The sequence below is a fragment of the Narcine bancroftii genome, chromosome 12 (genome assembly GCF_036971445.1).
Source record: "Narcine bancroftii isolate sNarBan1 chromosome 12, sNarBan1.hap1, whole genome shotgun sequence".
Lineage (NCBI taxonomy): Eukaryota > Metazoa > Chordata > Chondrichthyes > Torpediniformes > Narcinidae > Narcine > Narcine bancroftii.
Window position 1 is genome coordinate 66,325,135 of NC_091480.1, and position 18,181 is coordinate 66,343,315.

General features: G+C 42.2%; 1 protein-coding gene across 4 annotated transcripts in view; it reads right to left on the minus strand.

Annotated features, from left to right (window-relative positions):
* Positions 1–2,052: 2,052 nt before the first annotated feature.
* Positions 2,053–18,181, minus strand: part of racgap1 (Rac GTPase activating protein 1) — a 51,617-nt gene continuing 35,488 nt past the window's right edge. For all 4 annotated transcript variants that reach the window (XM_069906655.1, XM_069906656.1, XM_069906653.1 and 1 more), the window contains 5 exons: positions 17,119–17,224; positions 15,917–16,049; positions 15,344–15,470; positions 6,949–7,060; positions 2,053–4,204 (listed from right to left, as the gene is read on the minus strand). In XM_069906655.1, the coding sequence (XP_069762756.1) occupies positions 4,129–4,204; positions 6,949–7,060; positions 15,344–15,470; positions 15,917–16,049; positions 17,119–17,224 (554 nt within the window). In that variant the 3' untranslated portion in view covers positions 2,053–4,128. The remainder of the gene's footprint in view (positions 4,205–6,948; positions 7,061–15,343; positions 15,471–15,916; positions 16,050–17,118; positions 17,225–18,181) is intronic.

Consider the following 18,181-nt stretch of genomic DNA (forward strand, 5'->3'; position numbering starts at 1 on the left):
TCAAGTGGTATTTGCCTCAATGATCGAGGCAGGTCAAGAGGCTGTTTTGTGCCCAAACTTTGCTACCAGCTCATTCCTCTAGCTCCCTAATCAACCAAGGTCCATCTTTTGTGACCCAGGAAACTGGTGATTGACATGCCTAAAAACAACCCACTTCTGGTCCAGAACAAAATAATGATTTCAGGCCATTTTTAGTGCTACAAAAGTGGGTTGTAGTGACGATTTGGAACGATCTACATCATTGACATTCCATTGGAAAGTGGAATATTTACATGGATACACAACTGATTCCTTTATATCTCGTTAATATTTTTGCTTTGCACAATGAGTATATCTACCCATTTTAAGCATCACGGTTTCAGCTTCAACTTAGTGGAGTATGTACTTCTGCAAAGAGCAGTATTTTTTGTGATCAGATTACAGAGAATACATCAAAATTCATAACAGGTGCCAGTGTGTTCTGAAAAACACTCATTTATTCCAACTCTTCATTTTATTGATTAACAGCCTCAGTTTATTATCCAACTCTGTGCACCCTTTTCTTATGCAGAGATCACTTTTGGAAATCAATGTATAGCACATCTACTTGCTCCCCTCTATCCACTGCAGTCATATTGTCCTCAAAGAACTCTTGCAACTCTAATATGATTACCTCAATCCTGACAGACTCCTTGTAACCCATTGCTGAAACAGGAAAAGCATAAAATGCATCTTGTGGTCTTAAAGATTTGACACTGCCCCCGCCCCCGAAAAGTAACAGCTATGGACTGTTCAAGGAGAGTTTTGCTTCACAAAATATTAAAGTAGCTGCCAAAGTGCACACACAGATCAGGAGGAATAAGCATTTGCTCCCTGTGGAATAGTCTACACAAAGCAGAGGGATCAACGCATCTTTAGGTAGGCAGCAAGGTTAGCACAACGCTGTCACAGGACCAGCAACTAGGGTTCAAATCCCACACTGTGCAAGAAATTTGTACATTCTCCCCATATCTGCATGGGTTTCCCGGGGGGGGGGGGGGCCTTCCATTTCCTCCCACCCTTCAAAACGTACCAGGAGTTGGTCAGTTAATTGGGTGGCACAGACTTGTGGGCCAGAAGGGCCTATTACCGTGCTGTGACATCTTTAAGGAGTGGGGAAAAAACCATTCAGGAGAAAGCACTTCTCCCAGAGGGCTGCAAGAAGTGCTGGAGAGAATGGTTCCAAGGGTCAACCAGATAAGCATGACAGAAATAAGTAATGCTGACAAGGTGAGCTGAAAAATTGTGAGGTGGATGGGATGGAGCATAAAAGAGCATTTGGAATAGTTTGGCAGAGTAAATTCCACCCAAGGGCAGACCCATGTTCAGTGAAGTGGATTTGGGCACATAACTGTTGGGAGAACCACAATTCTCTATAAAGACACAAATACTTGACATTTTTGTCTTTTTAAAAAAAAATACTTCAAAATGGCACACTATACCACTAGGAACACAGTCAGTGCTACAATTTATTGAAGCATGGCAACTTCAGGCACAAGTTCATTTACTGCATATGCCAGTAGGACAATCCCAAACTTAAAAATTTCACCTTAAAATTAGGTCATCCTATACGCTGGGTCTAAAATCCAAATCTTGACGGCAAAGTCTCAACACTGTTGTGATCTTCCCACTGGCTCCGATGCAATCTCACACCTGTCCTGTTAGTTATTTGCAAAGCCTCAACGCTCTTCCGCAGGGTCTATCCACCATCAGCTCTGTACAAAAGGCCCGACGGTGGTTTATTTTAAAATAGCCAAAGACAATTGAAACTTTTACATGGTAATTTGTTATTAAAATATTTTGATTTGCTTTTAACAGATTCCATTGGTCAGCAGTTAAGTGCCAAATTTGGAAGGGGATGGGGGATTTAACTTATACAAAATTTCAAAACCAACATTTTAGGTGGAAAGTCTGGGTCGTCCTATGCAACAGCATGCACGGAAATTGACCAGGAAAAAAAACGTCTCAGAGACGACAAGGTGAACCCACAATAAATGAACCATTAAAAGAGACAAACAGGACAACTTATCACTGCACTTATTTAATTTACTCTTTTGAAATATGGTATACATTGGACAATAGCACAGTGAAAAATACATGCAAAGCACTTTGCCATTTAAGATGGCATTCAATTTTATATTTTCATTAATAAAGCTGCAAAAAATTCTCATATCCTTAATTGGTCATGAACACTTCAGAGACAAATGCTGTAACATCAAATATTTACATTTTTGCCGAATTTTCTGTTTGCTGTTGCAAACAAAACTGATAAAACAGAGCCATGTAACTGACACACGGCATCAATTTTCATTAGTATTTAATACAGATGATTCAAAGTTGGCAAGAAAACACATTTTAACCACAGGAGCAATACAAAATTCTGGAGGAACTCAGCAGGCCAGGCAGCATCTATGGAAGGGAAAAGGTGATCAATGTTTCAAGCCACAGCCTTGAACAACAAGAACTGGGCAGAAAAAGGGTGGGGGAGGAACAGAGGTGGGCAGGTGAGAGGTGAACATAGATGAGAATGGGTGAGGGTGAAGATATGGCGGGAAAAGCAAGAGAAGAGGCAGAGGGCTAATAAGCAAGATGCAGTTGGCTAAAAGGAAGGAAGGGTGTGGGGAGCTTGAAGGTAGGTATGGTGACAGGCAGGTAGAAGGGGCAGGGGAGGAAAAAAGGCAAGGAGAGATGGAGCCAGAGGGATAAGGTTCCCTTCCTTCCTCCTATCAGTCTTCCCCATCCTTCTGCCCTTTCCTCCTAGATTCTTTTCCTTTTCTTTGATGCTTATTCACCCATCACCTGCCAATCTGCACTGGTTTCCCCCCTCCCCCACTTTTATTTGGACATTAGTCAGAATCTTGCTTTACCTGATGAAGGGGTTAGGCCTGAAACATTGCCTACTGTTGCCTTCCATGGAAGCTGCCTGACCTGCTGAGTTCCTCCAGCATTTTGTATTGCTCCAGTTTGAGCATCTGCTATCTCCCTAGTTTACCTACATTTTAATCACAGCTCCACAATATATGGTTGCAGACAAAAGAACACTGCTGCACTGCTGAGGAAAATGTCAAATAAATAGGAAAATCTTTGGCGCAGGCCATTTTATAACATTCATCATTCAAATATCAAAAGAGCCATTAAAACGATCAACACCATAATCTCATCTGTGTAACAGGGAGCCCATGTGTTTTTACTTCTTAATCAGAAGATGTCACGTGCCTCTAATCAAAACAAATATTCTGATTAAGAAGTAAAAACACATTGTTAGCACTTCATGCACCCATGGTCACTGGTGATTCAATTGGCTTGTCACCCTTGATGTCAATGCTACAGGTTTTCACTACAACAAATAGGTTTAAAACAACGATTGTTTTCTAAGTGGATTAAAAACTGCTGCCAATGCACCTGGTAGAAGTTGGTGCTTGTGTGTAAGAGTGAAAACCTGCAGGCAGTAAACTCAATTCAAAGGCAGTGGATTCCAACTAAAGGATAGAGGAAAGGCAGAGTGAACAAGTCAAAGCCAAGGGACTGATAACGGTATGAAATGACACACAGATTTCCCTCAAAATGCCTTCAAAGCTGTTGAAAATGCAAGCACTTAAAAGATAATATTTTGCACAAGGCTTAATCTCAGAACTGCAGGCAATACTTTCGTTTTAATCCAAATTATTAGCTCCACGAGCAAGCAATTATGGAAAGAAAATTTGGCAGACCAAGACAAACGCTTAGCCAGCGGCACAAATTATTTCCTGGAATATAGGAATCTTTCAATTCACCTGCAAATATCTCCATTCTAAAAACTTCCATCTGCTAGGACTTTGAAAAACAAGCTTTCACTCTGGCCTTTTAGTGTTAGTTTCCTTCCACACAGTACTGGTTAGCAATAGTTTTACAAGTCATCTATTTCAAAAGTCTCAGCGGGGGTTTTTAAAAATAAAAAGTACCGTCACTACCAAAATCTATATTTGATGACATGTTAACATCTTATGGAAAGATGAACCCATTATATTAGAATAACTACTAAATGCAGCAGATAATAAAAGCTGCAATTAACACAAAAGGTTAGCATTATGTCCCCAGGAACCTTTTTGAGGGCTTTTAGCTAATTTCTAATTATTTCAACATTGGAGAGGCAAAAAAGGTTCCAGTTCGACTGAAGTTGATCGCTGATTTGCTTTTGCTTCCAAACCTGCAAGAAATGGAAGAACATTAATCTGGGAAAGAACTTTTTTCTGGCAACTATTTACTGTTCTGCAAGTAAAATTTACAGCCTTGAAATCTAATCAAGGAGCCTTATAGATCAGAGCTTTAATACCCTTAAAAGCAAGACTGTTACAGCACTGAGTAAAATCAGTGGTCACTTCTGCTTGGAACAAACAATCCAGTGATGTTCAGAATTCAGGGGTCCCTGGGTTACAAATGACACGACATACAAAAATCAAACTTGATACAAATTCTTTTAAAAAGGCATTTTTAAGTTGGCAATTTAAAAAACCATGATATTCATTAAAAACAGTCCATTAGATTAATTACTGGTAATTTTAAAGGCAATGAAATGACAGCAAATGGATATTGGTAGACGTGGAAAACAGACATTTCAGACTTCCAGAGAGATTAGCTTATGGATAGTTCTCAGGAGCAGAGCTTGGGGACTGGCTGACAACTCGTTTTTATCAGCAATTCAGAACAGATTGTATTTGTGAATGTTCTTGTTGCAAAATATTATATGAGAAGTCGATGATCCTTTACTCAACCTTACCTTTGGGCAAATACATTGTTGAGCCAGTGCTTGAATTTGCCAGATGGATTAGGGGGACCAAGATACACTTCCAGAGTTAGCAACTTTATCCAAAGGGTGAGGGGAGAAGAAAGTGGGTTGGGGGGGGGGCAAGCAAAAAACTCCAAGGAATATCATCAATGAAGGTTGATCACATCTTGCCAACATGCCAGACAGCCAGTTGCTTATCCTTCCATCATTTTATTTCCAGTGGGGAGGTGAACAAAATATCTTGGTTTAATCACAGGAGATAGAAAAACAACCCACCATTATTTTTTTTAAATGGAGAAGCACGATGACACCATCTTGCCTTATAGCAAGACTGCTTGACACAAGTTGTTCAACATTTGAATGGACCAGTTAACAAATGTTACATGATTTCATTCATAAAATTAACACAAAATATCCTATTTGACACACTGAAAATATTTTAAAAATGGCAGTGCTGCCGCTGGTGCGGACCGGGAAAGCAGAGACACCGCGCTCCTCCGTGAGGACCTACTGCCCAGTCGTTATGCCAATGGCCCCAATATAGCTTTTAAGTGGCCTATAGAAGGGCTGTTTTAATTGAACATCCACAAAGCGACAGAGGTCTGTGCCCAAGATTGTGACATCCATGCTTGGTAGCAGACCAGGAGAGTGGCAAGCTCCAGGGGATCAGTACAGGGCACCAGAGGAGAACATTTCTCTCATTTGTCTTTCCACCACCACACCCTCCCTCCTCTTACTCCCCAATCACCAGCCCAGGGGAAGACCACAGCAGTGGACCAGCACAGGGCTTGGTGGCTGAAGGACTCACACAGGACTGTGGGCTGTGAGAAACGGGTAAATGAGAACCAGGTATTGGAATTTAGGAGAGTGCTGAAAGTAAGAAGGATTCCCAAAGGGCCTTGAATGTAATCAGCTCCCTGATTGTACTGGGTTCACCACTGGTTCGTACAGGAGGCTATACAGCTTCAGATGTTGCAGGAGTGTTGGAGACAAATTGATGGACATTGAAGGGACGAGTGGCACCTTTGTCCATTTACACAAGTGACAATGAAGGAATCTTGAATATGAACTTGTATGGAATGAACAAATAAAAGGGTTTATTATCACGTTGTGACGGCCCACAATTGCGGAGATTGGGTTGGCACATTGTGCGGCCGCAGACGCGGACAGAGATCACTCAAGCGACTCCCAAGGCAACCAACCGGCGGGGGTAGAAGCTGGGGCAGCATCAGACCAACAGCCCTAAAATGGCATTGGCCAAGTTGCCCAGCTAACTCAGCAGAAACAGGCTGGGGAAGAAGGCCATTCATATGCATAGACGTTCCCGCCCACTATTGTTATTTATATGGTTGACTCAGTCAATCAGCAAAAACGGCAGGAACTTGAACAGCATAAAAGCAGCTTTTCCAGCCCTAATAAAGGAGTGAGCTTAACCTGCCACACTGTGTGTATGTTTCTTTGTAGCGGTCTGATACAATGTAAACAAGTACAACGTACAGATCCAATGGAAGCCCTACTTGCTGCAGCTTTTCCCGCACATAAAACACGGCAACAATTTAAGCATAATTAACACTTACCACAAAAGGAAAAAAGATACTAAATCTCAAAGGAAAAAAAAAATTCACTGTTGGCTGGTTGTAAAAAAAATTGTGCAATACAGATCGTTGGTGGTTTTGAGCAGTGTTGTGACCAAGGTAGCCTGATAAACTTTTGGAAAAAATCAGTTCTTCAACCTGGAGGTGCCAGACTTCAGAACCTTCTACCCGAAGGCAGCAGTGAGATGAGATAGCCAGGATATGGGGGGCTTCTGTATGATGTTGGCAGCCTTGCACAAGATACATTAAGGGAGGAACAAGGGAAGCAGCTTTGTGATCTCAATTTCAGCTGCTAAAACAGAATGACCAAACGAAAGTCAATAATTCCACTCATGAGAAGGGCGCGAAAACAGACACTTCTGTGCAAATACATGCAAGAGATTCAAGGTAGCACACACTATAATCAGATTATTTCAAATCACCAGGATGAAATACCAGCAGAGGTACTAGAATGCAAGACAACCATTCTTTCCTCAAAAGTGACAAAAAAAAACACACAATGACACAAATAGGAGGTCCCAAAGACAGCTTCTAATGGAATCCAAAACACAGGAGTGGAGATGTACTTACTTGGGAGTGGTCTTGGTCAGACTGGATTTGACCCGGGCTGATAAAGAGCTAGATGAAGGAGTCTTGCCAATAATTTGATGCTCAGGGGTGGTTAATGGTCCAAGCATGCTCACTGGAGGAACAAAAAAAATTAGGAAATGCAACAATCAGACTGAAATTGTAATTTGTGGTTAGAAATTTGAATCTTAAAAGCTCATTTTTAAATAATCTTTTATGGAAATTTGTGTCTCAGATCTACATTAAAACCAGGTGTTTGTTACTGTGAGTCGGCATGTGAGGAAAACCAAATAAGACTTTACTGAACATAAACAAACATGATAAACAGGGTAGGGAGAGAGAGCCCACAACATGGCGTCTCCTCCTTGCTAGTTCTCGATTCAACTAACACGCTCTCACGGCACTTGTGCACATGTAGTGTGCTGTTGCGAATATGGTGGCTGCAATGTGATTGCAGTGGGTGCAGAGCAGCTGATGGCAGCAGTTGTCTACATCAAGATCTGCCCAAAGGCAACCTTTGCATCCTGGGCCAGCTCCATCAGCAGGTAAATCTACTTTGGTAAATGTGCAGTGTGCCTGCCGATGTAGCAATAACCCACAGGCCAACATTTCTTGTCCCCGGACCAGCACATGCATTACTGGAGCAATTCCAGAGGCTGTTAATGAACTTGAGCTGAATGTTTATGAAACAAATGAAAATTGTGCTTGCCCAATTAGTCACAAAAAAAGCTAAATGCTTTCCTCTTAAATTGTTTTTTACTGCCTCTCTTCTAGAGAAATACAGGTCAGCATATAATCACAGCAGTTATTGTATGACACACTCATTTCCAGTTTTATATGAAGAGAAAATACAACTTTACCATCAGACACTTCTAGAAGCTGAAAATTAAGATGGTTTCAAACTTTTATTCATGCATTTGATACAAGGATTTTATTAGTTCATTATCTGCACAAGTACATATCGACTTTTACATTACAAAATGAGCAGAATATTCAAAGTGAAGTAATCAGAGAGCAAATCCAGGAACTGATATTTACTAAAAACACACTGATATGTTGGAGGATCTCAGATGATCTTTCACCATCCAGAGGAGACAAAGATATTCTGAGATTTCCTAATTTTTTTTGCTCATTCCTTGAAGGGCTCAGGCCTGAAACGCAACATACCACTCTTTCCCCATTGGGAGGACAATCCCAACGCATCACTCTTTCCCCATTGGGAGGACAATCCCAACACACCACTCTTTCCCCATTGCAGTGAAGTGAATTGCAGAACTTAACCATTCTTCAATTTCCCTTTAATCTTTTGTCCAAAATGTTGCATCTTTCCTCAAGCCTTTGAACCAATTGCCAATGGTTTCCCACTATTTAATCTCACTAAATGTTGATAATTTCTATCAAATATCCTCTTAATCTTGCTTTTTCCAGGAACTTCAGCCTCTCCAGTCAAACCATATTGTTAAAATCTTTCAATCCATGGAACCATTCCAGCAAATCTCTCCTGCATCCTCCAAGTCTTTCAGATCTTTCCTCATGTGATGACTAGCCATATAACCACTTACAGCACAGAACAGGCCAGTTCGGCCCTACTAGTCCATGCCGTAACAAATCCTCACCCTCCTAGTCCCACTGACCAGCACCCGGTCCATACCCCTCCAGTCCTCTCCTCTCCATGTAACTATCCAGTCTATCCTTAAATGTAACCAATGATCCCGCCTCAACCACGTCTGCCGGAAGCTCATTCCACATCCCTACCACCCTTTGCGTAAAGAAATTTCCCCTCATGTTCCCCTTATAATTTTCCCCCTTCAATCTTAAACCATGCCCTCTAGTTTGAATCTCCCCCACTCTTAATTGAAAAAAGCCTATCCACGTTTACTCTGTCTGTCCCTTTTAAACTCTTAAACACCTCTATCAAGTCCCCCCTCAATCTTCTACGCTCCAGAGAAAAAAGCCCCAGTCTGCACAACCTTTCCTGTAACTCAAACCTTGAAATCCTGTCAACATTCTCGTGAACCTTCTCTGCACTCTCTCTATTTTGTTTATATCTTTCTTATAATTTGGTGACCAAACCTGTACACAGTACTCCAAATTTGGCCTCACCAATGCCTTGTGCAATTTCATCATAACCTCCCTACTCTTGAATTCAATACTCCGATTGATGAAGGCCAACATTCCAAATGCCTTCTTCACCACACCATCTACCTGAGTATCAGCCTTGAGGGTACTATTTACCATCACTCCTAAATCCCTTTGTTGCTCTGCACATCTCAATAGCCTACCATTTAATGCATATGACCTATTTAGATTTGCCTTTCCAAAATGTCGCACCTCACACTTATCTGTATTAAATTCCATCGGCCATTTCTCAGCCCACACCTCCAGCCTTCCTAAATCACCTTTTAATCTACGGTAATCTTCCTCACTGTCCACAACACCACCAATCTGTATCATCCACAAACTTGCTTATCCAATTCTCCATCCCTACTTCCAGATCGTTAATATATATAATAGTGGACCCAGGACTGATCCCTGAGGAAATCCACTAGTCATCGGCCTCCAATTGGACAATTTTCTACCACTACTCTCTGACACCTCCCATCCAACCATTGCTGAATCCATTTCACTACCTCCTTATTTATACCTAATGCCTCCACCTTTTTTCCTAACCTCCTGTGGGGAACTTTGTCAAAAGCTTTACTAAAGTCTAAATAGACAACATTAACAGCTTTCCCATCATCAACCTTTGTTGTAACCCCCTCGAAAAACTCAATCAGGTTTGTCAAGCATGATCTACCCCTGACAAAACCATGCTGATTACTCCCTATCAATCCCTGTACCTCCAAATATTTGTAAATACCATCCCTCAGAACACTTTCCATCAACTTGGCCACCACAGACGTCAGACTCACGGGCCTATAATTCCCAAGTTTACATTTGGACCCTTTCTTAAACAGCGGAACCACATGTGCAACCCTCCAATCCTTTGGCACTACCCCCATGGCCAGTGACATCCTAAATATCTCTGTTAATGGCCCCACTATCTGTCCACAAGCCTCCCTGAGTGTCCTTGGGAATATTTTGTCCGGTCCCAGAGATTTATCCACCTTTATCTTTTTCAACACAGCCATCACTACCTCCTCGGTTATCCTTATATGCTTCATGACCTCCCCACTATTTTTCTTTACTTCAACTGGTTCAATATTTTTTTCCCTAGTGAATACAGAGGCAAAGAAATCATTCAAAATTTCCCCCATTTCCTCTGACTTCTCACTCAGCCTACCCTCGCTATCTACAAGGGGTCCAATTTTATCCCTCACTAATCTTTTACTTTTAATGTACCTATAGAAACCCTTTGGATTTATTTTTACTCTGTCTGCCAAAGCCTCTTCGTGTCTTTTTTTTGGCCTTTCTAATTTCTTTCTTAAGATTCCTTCTACACTCCTTGTAGTCCTCCTTCAAACTCTCAGCTCCCTGCTCTTTATACGTCTTGTACACCTCCCTTTTTCTCCTAACCAAATTTCCAATATTCCTCGAAAACCAAGCCTCCCTGACTTCCATCCTTTCCTTTGATCCTCACTGGGACATATCTACTTTGTACCCTCAAAATTTCTTTTTTGAATATCCTCCATTTTTCATTTACATCCTTACCTGAAAATATCCTGTCCCACTCAATACTCCCCAAATCCCTTTTTATTCCTTTGAAATTTGCTCTTCTCCAATCCAGAACCTCAACTTTAGGCCCCTCCTTGCTCTTCCCTAAAACTACCCTAAAACTCAGAGTTATGATCACTAGACCCAATTTGTTCTCCAACATTAATGTCCGATACCTGACCTAGCTCGTTCCCTAACAGGAGATCCAGTATTACACCGTCCCGAGTCGGTTCTTCTACTAATTGATTTAGAAAATAATCTTGAACACATTTAACGAACTCTAGCCCATCCAGCCCTCTAACTGTATGGGTATCCCAATCAATGTGAGGGAATCTCCCATGATCACTACCTTATGATTCTCACACATATACGTCATCTCCCTACAAATTTGTTCCTCTAATTTTCTTGGCCCATTTGGTGGTCTGTCATACACCCCTATTAGCACCCTCATGCCTCTTTCACCCCTCAATTCCACCCAAACAGCCTCACTGGACGATCCCTCCAGACCATCCTGCCACCTCACGGCAGTAATGTCCTCCTTAACAAGCAGAGCAACTCCTCCCCCTTTTTTACCCCCTGATCTATCACATCTAAAACAAATGTATCCTGGAATATTAAGTTGCCAGTCCTGCCCCTCCTGTAGCCAGGTCTCACTAATTGTCACAATATCATGACCCCAAGTATCCGTCCATGTTCTAAGCTCATCTACCTTGTTCACTAAGCTTCTTGCATTAAAATATATGCATTTCAGAGAATGACCCTCACATATATTCTCTTTTCTACCTTCTACCCTAATCTCCATCCTACCTTTGTTATTGTTATTATTCCCAACTAGGTGGCCATGCTCCCTTGACACTGCTCTCACACTCTGTTCCCCACCCCTCTGCCAAACTAGTTTAAACCTTCCCCCACAGCTCTAGCAAATCTGCTTGCCAGCACATTGGTCCCCCTCCAGTTCAAGTGGAGTCTGTCCCTTTTGTGCAGGTTCGACTTTCCCCAGAAGAGATCCCAATGATCCAGAAATCTTATCCCTTGCCCCCCGCACCATCTCTTTAGCCACGCATTCATCCTCCACATCCTCCTATTTCTACCCTCACTAGCTCATGGCACGGGCAGCAATCCAGAGATTACTACTTTGGAGGTCCTGTTTTTTTTAACTTCCTACCTAATTCCACATAATCCTGTTTCAGGACCTCATCCCCACTTCTAACTAAGTAATTGGTTCCCACATGGACCACGACTTCTGGCTGTTCTCCTTCCCCTTGCAAAATGCTATGAACTCGATCAGAGATATCCCTGACCCTGGCACCAGGGAGGCAACAGACCAACCTCAATCCCTGATCTCGTCCCACAAACCTTCTATCTGTCCCTCTGACTAATGAGTCCCCAACTACAAGTATCCTGTTCTTATCCCTCCTTCCCTTCTGAACCTCAGGGGCAGCCCCTGTGCCAGAGACCTGACCCCCACGACTTGTCCCTGTTAGGCTGTTCCCCCCAGCAGTATCCAATGCCGAATACATGTTGCTGAGTGGCACTTCCACAGGGGTACTCTGCACAGGCACTCTCCCTCCTTTCCTCACAGTCACCCAGTTCCCTGATTCCTGCCTTCGAGGGGTGACCGTCTCCCTGCAACTCCTCTCTATCACTGCCTCTGCTTCCCTTATGATCCTCAGTTCATCCAACTGCAGCTCAAGCTCCCTAACACGGTCACTCATTATATGCAGGTGTAGTCATCTGAAACAGCTGTGCTGTCTCTGATTTCCCACATCCCACAACTGGAGCACTTAACTACCCCAACTGATTCCATTTCCTCCTTTCTTACTATAAATGTTGTTTCAAAGATTCCTTTCCACACGAGGAGCTCCTTCTCGCCGAAGTCCCTCGAGCCAAAGTCCCAAGTCACCACTCCTTCACTGGGCCAATCACTCACTGCGCCGCTCCTCACTGGCCGCTCTCTCCCTTTCTACTCCTTTTATTAGCCCTTACCAATGAACTCCAATCAACTCCTGGCTCCTCCTCCTCTCACCCGACACCAGGCGCTGACTCACTGCCTCCTCCGACCCCGAGTCCGACCTTTCTAAGTCCGAGCCCCGGTAAGTCCAGCTATTTATTTTACTCACCTCTCTGATGCTGTCTCCTGGCTCCTCCTCCTCTCACACGACACCAGGCGCTGACTCACTGCCTCCTCCGACCCCGGATTGAAGAATATTAAATTATGGCCTTAAGTGTTTTGTCTGGGTTCAATGCAACTTCCCTGTTTTTGCATGTCGTGCCTCTCTTCACAAATCCAACAATCCCGTATGCTTTATTAAAATCACTCCCTCTACTCGCCTTTGTAGGATTTTTGCACATGCATACCGCTGCTTTTTGTAACATTAGGTGTCTATCTGTACCCCCTTCCTGATGGTAGCAGTGTGAAGAGGGCATGGCTGGAGTGGTGTGGGTCTTTGAGGTTAGAGGTTCCTTTCTTACGACACCACCTCGTGGAGTCCTGTGATATTGCAGGCAGAGTTAACAACCCTATGGAGCTTTGTTCCTGCCCTGAGCATTGGCATCTCCAAACCAGGCAGTGATGCAACCAGACAGAATGCTCTCCATGGTACACCTGTAGAAGTTTACAAGAGTTTTCGGTGACATACCGAATCTCCTCCAACTCCTCAAAGCTGGTGAGCCTCCTTAGTGATTGCATCGACATGGAGACTCCAGGATGGATCCTCAGAGATGTTGACATCCAAGGATTTGAAGTTCACATTTTTTTCTGCCAAAGTGCATCACTTCACATTTCTCTGGATTAATTTTTAGATGTCATTGTCTGTCCAAATCCTACCTCACTTCTCACCTAATTTCACTGCCCAACCACACTGGATTTAGTCAAAACAGTAAAGTAAAGCTATATTATTGTTTGGATGCCATCAGAACTTGTTGCACAAACTTTATAACAAAGTGGATAAATGGCTTACAACAGAGCAATGTCTGTCACATTATCAATATAAACTACTGCATCTCTAGACTACAACTTTAGTAGAGAAACAATGAGTTAATGGATTTTCCTCACCAGTACTGGTCAGTTTAACAAGTAATGTGGTTACTTTCAGAGAACAATGGAAAGTATTTAAAAATAAAAGCAACTTGCACCTTACTACCTAGTTGCCAATAATACTAGTTGATGAAGATTTTGTTTCCTGGGCACTTTTGGGTGTATTTTATAGATTGTGGGCTGCTGATCACGAAAATCACCTTAATTTTTCTATCACGTACATTTTTTTCTTTTAGATAGAAACAGAAAATAGGTGTAGGAGTAGGCCATTTGGCCCTTCAAGCCTACTCTGCCATTCATTATGATCATGGCTAATCAGTACCCGCTTCCTGCCTTCTCCTATACCCCCTAATCCCCTTGGCCACAAGGGCCAAATCTAACCTACACTTAAATATTGACAGGGAACCAGCCTCAACTACTTCCTGTGGCAAAGAATTCCACACATTTACCACTCTCTGGGAGAAGAAAATTTTCCTCATCTCAGTCCTAAAAAAATTCCCCCTTATCCTTAAGCTGTGACCCCTGGTTCTGGTTTTTCCCAGCATTGGAAACAACCTTCCTGCATCTAGTTTGTCTAAACCCTTAAGAATTTTATACAAGATCCTTCCTCAATCTTCAAAATTCCAGAAAATACAAGCCTAGTCTATCCAACCTTTCTTCATATGCGAGTCCTTCCATCCCCATACAACTTCCTTCCTGTCATATTTCAAGTTTACCAGAATATTGTCCACAAAGCAAGTGTTTTAGTTAGTCCAAGCATGCCTGGGCATGGACTCAGTGCAGGTGTTAGGCAAATGTCTTTGGCTTGGGCATGCTTAGCCAGGATAGATCAAGGATGGCCAACCTTTAAATTTTTACTTTAAGCATATAGCATGGTAACAAGCCATTTCTGCCCACAAGTCTGTGCCACCCAATTAACCTACTTGTGGGCCAAAATGGCCTGATACCATGCTGCATGTCTAAATTAAAAGGTTGGGCATCCTTGATCTATCCTGGCTAAGCATGCCCAAGGATAGATGCAGACAGGCTATAAAAGCAGCCCACACAAACAGATGCTGTGCATTACATTGATTATAGATTGAATGCATGTTGATGCACATATTCTCCAGGCAATAGCATAGTGAGTGTACTTAACAATGGCACTTATTGTCTCCAGGAAGATTGAATACAGCAGAAATGTCTTTAAGAAAGCCTATGAGCATTACTTTAGTTGTAAAATTAGTGACCAAGACAAATCCTGCGTACCTCATTTGTTGTGCAACATGTGCAGTCAACTTGAGATCTTGGCTCAGGGGTACTCGGAAGTCATTATGCAATTAAATATACTAAATTCAATAAAAGTTAATTCAATGTTCTCCAACTCCCGACATGATACAGCAAATCTGTGTTCAGCTTTAAGATATATAGATATATATATATATATATAGATATATATATATCTATATATATATAAAAATCAGATTAAGCAACAAGTTTATTGATACCCGATTTTGGAAGTAAAACAGTACACTATCTTGCGCGCAAGATTCTATGAACAGCAATCGATAATGGCACAAAATGACCAACTTGATTTTTGAAAAGTGCCACAAGATCATTTACTTCCAGTTAAGTAGCCACAAATTACTTCAGCCATCAGAAGATATACTCAAATGCATGTCTTAAAACTAAGTAGAAAGCCATTTTATCAGAGTAAATATTAAGCAGTACCTTTAACTTCAGGAGTGCTGTAAGCATTGGAATTTTCAATGATACGATTTGGAGGCACATTCTCCTGATCCACCATTGTAAACTGGCACCAATATTCCATGGGCAAAGACAGCAAATGCTCAACCACCTAATGAAAAAGATGTTTTTGATCAATTAAGTTGTCAAGAGGTGCACAACTTTGAAAATGTGCAGCCATGAATTCTTTGGCTTGGCTTTGCGGACGAAGATTTATGGAGGGGTAATGTCTACATCAGCTGCAGGCTCGTTTGTGGCTGACAAGTCCGACGCGGGACAGGCAGACACGGTTGCAGCAATTGCAAAAAGATAGCAAGCATCACTTCCAAGAATGCTGGTTGCCACATGATACACAAAGTGACAACATTAGATGGATTTCCATCAGGAAGAACCAGATACATTCTTAGTTTCATGCCTTTAATGCTCATTGAATCAGTCATGGTAAAAGGTTATAAAGTTTGCAATGAATGCCAGAGGATTTCAGATCATCTGCAGAAGCTTTGGTCAAGAACAAATTTTATTCTAATCTTCCTCAAGTGCTGAAAACAAAATCTGTACCTTCGGTTGTTGCTTGGTTTCCTGCAGCATTGACATGGGAGATGGATGAGGAACAGAAAAACCCATGATTGTTGGGCCAAAGATCTTGGCAAGGTTGGCTATGTCCATCTTGCAGTTTGGACTATTTGCAACTCTAGATGAGGAAAGGATTATTTTAATCCCTATAATCGAACACAAACCATACATTTGGCTATTTTACAGCACCACACTGGTCCAGAACAATTTAGCCAGTTAACTGTACAGTCCACACAGTTGTGATGGAATTAAATTTTGCTTAAAAAAACTTAAATGGATTCAATTACAATGACTTGCAAACTAGATCTCTGAATAAATAGCTCTGAATATTCTGATAAAACATTTCTGAACTAGGAAAGTTATAAAAGCAATGTCAAACTCTATTTCAAAGTACTGGACTTGAAGTGGTTTAAAACAGTACAACTTTATCTCAAAAATGTCATTCCAAGTAGTCCAAGGGCTCCAAAAACTGCATGGAGAAATTGCCCAGGATTTGAAGAATTATGAAGCAGGCACCTCTCAGACCCCTCCTGCAAAAACAGTTGGTTTGACTGGTCGAGTTCACTTACTTTTGGTGGGATTTAGATTCTGAAGGCAGTTTGCATTACAAGAGCTTGCTTCGACCTCGTTAACTTGTTAGACCATAAATAATGGGTATACACCACTTTAATCCAAATTCATGAGAGCATCAAACCAAAGCTCTTACAAACACCACCACCATAATTTCATGGTGCAGTGACCACTGACACATGGAGTTTTTAAATGCTGCATTCACTCCCCGCTGAAGTCGAGTGACAGGAAAAGAGAAAGGAAGATTAAAAAAATATACATGAACAAAACAAGAATTGGACACAGCTGATCAGGATTCTGACCAGCAAGTTAACCTTGAATGACCCATTCACTGGCCAAGCCATTTTACATTTTGAAATTCAGCACTGTGACAGGCCATTTTGGCCCATGGGCCTGTGCCGCTCAATTGTTCTACAATATGTTTTGAACGGTGGAAGGAAACCGGAGCACCCAGGGAAAACCTACGCAGACACGAGGAGAATGTACCAACTCCTTACAGTGTGGGATTCGAACCCCGGTCCCAGCATCGCACTAACCACTACGCTTAACCATGCCTCCCCTGAAAGAAGTGTTGGAAAAGAAGGAAGGTTCTAAGCAAATCCAAAGTTCAGACATACCTTTGCAGGTGAATGATGAGAAATGCTAAAGTATCTCTGTTGGGCTGCGGCAGCTCACTGATCGTCTCGTACATTGCTGCAATGCTGTTATCATTGTCAGTAATTTCTGCAAAATGAAGGAACATTGCTGAGATGACCAGTGTAACATCTGTGCCCTCGACCACAAATTAGTCAGAAATGCTGAACTCCTGTTGGAGAAGTAAATTGCATTTACATTGCCCAAGGCAGAATTCATCCAGTTTCAATTTATAATGCATAATTTCAACTCATCACTTCTCCATTTTGGATAAAATCATCAATTTTAAGTCGGCTACGCAGCGGCAGTTACGCTGCTACTGAAAGAACACACACCAGACAGGTTGAACTCAGTGAGCAGAGGTGATTTATTCTGCTGGGCTGGACTTGTGCTCCCACCCTGGCTGCCGCGCTGGGGGGGGGGGGGGGGCGCTGATGTCACCCGGGCGTCACGTGGTCCCCCAGCGCGGGCTTCTGAGAAGGGGAAATCCCCGACAGAGCCGTTTTGGCCGGCTGCCCCGCCACGTGGATTACAAGCAGGGACGGTTCGCCTGCCTAGTGGTGTGCTGCCACAGCTCAATAATTATGCAGCTGCCTAAATATAATGAGCAAGTTTGCTTTAAAAGCAGATTTGAAGATCTTTAAAATAAATGCTCTGAGAGCATGGGAAGTGCTTGAACAAAGAGTAAACACCAATGACTACTTTCAATTATGTAAATATATATTGTAACGCATATTTCATTGCAAAAGGCAAGCAAACTAGGCCGCCAAACCAAAAACAACTTAAATGGTCTTCACTAACTGGAAACAAATTTTCTGTTAATTTTCTTATTGGGTCTTCATCCCGTCCCAATCAATCATCACCCACAGTTGTGTCAACACAGTCCTAAGGTGTGGTTTTAGAAGCAGGAACTAGACTTTGGCAGTTTGGGAAAGGCCATCTGGCACAATTTGTTTCTACAAAAATGTGAGCAAGCCATCATTCCACAGGAGGCACCACAGACTTTCCTGGCCATAACAGCTACATGGAGGTGCTTCCCAGAAACTT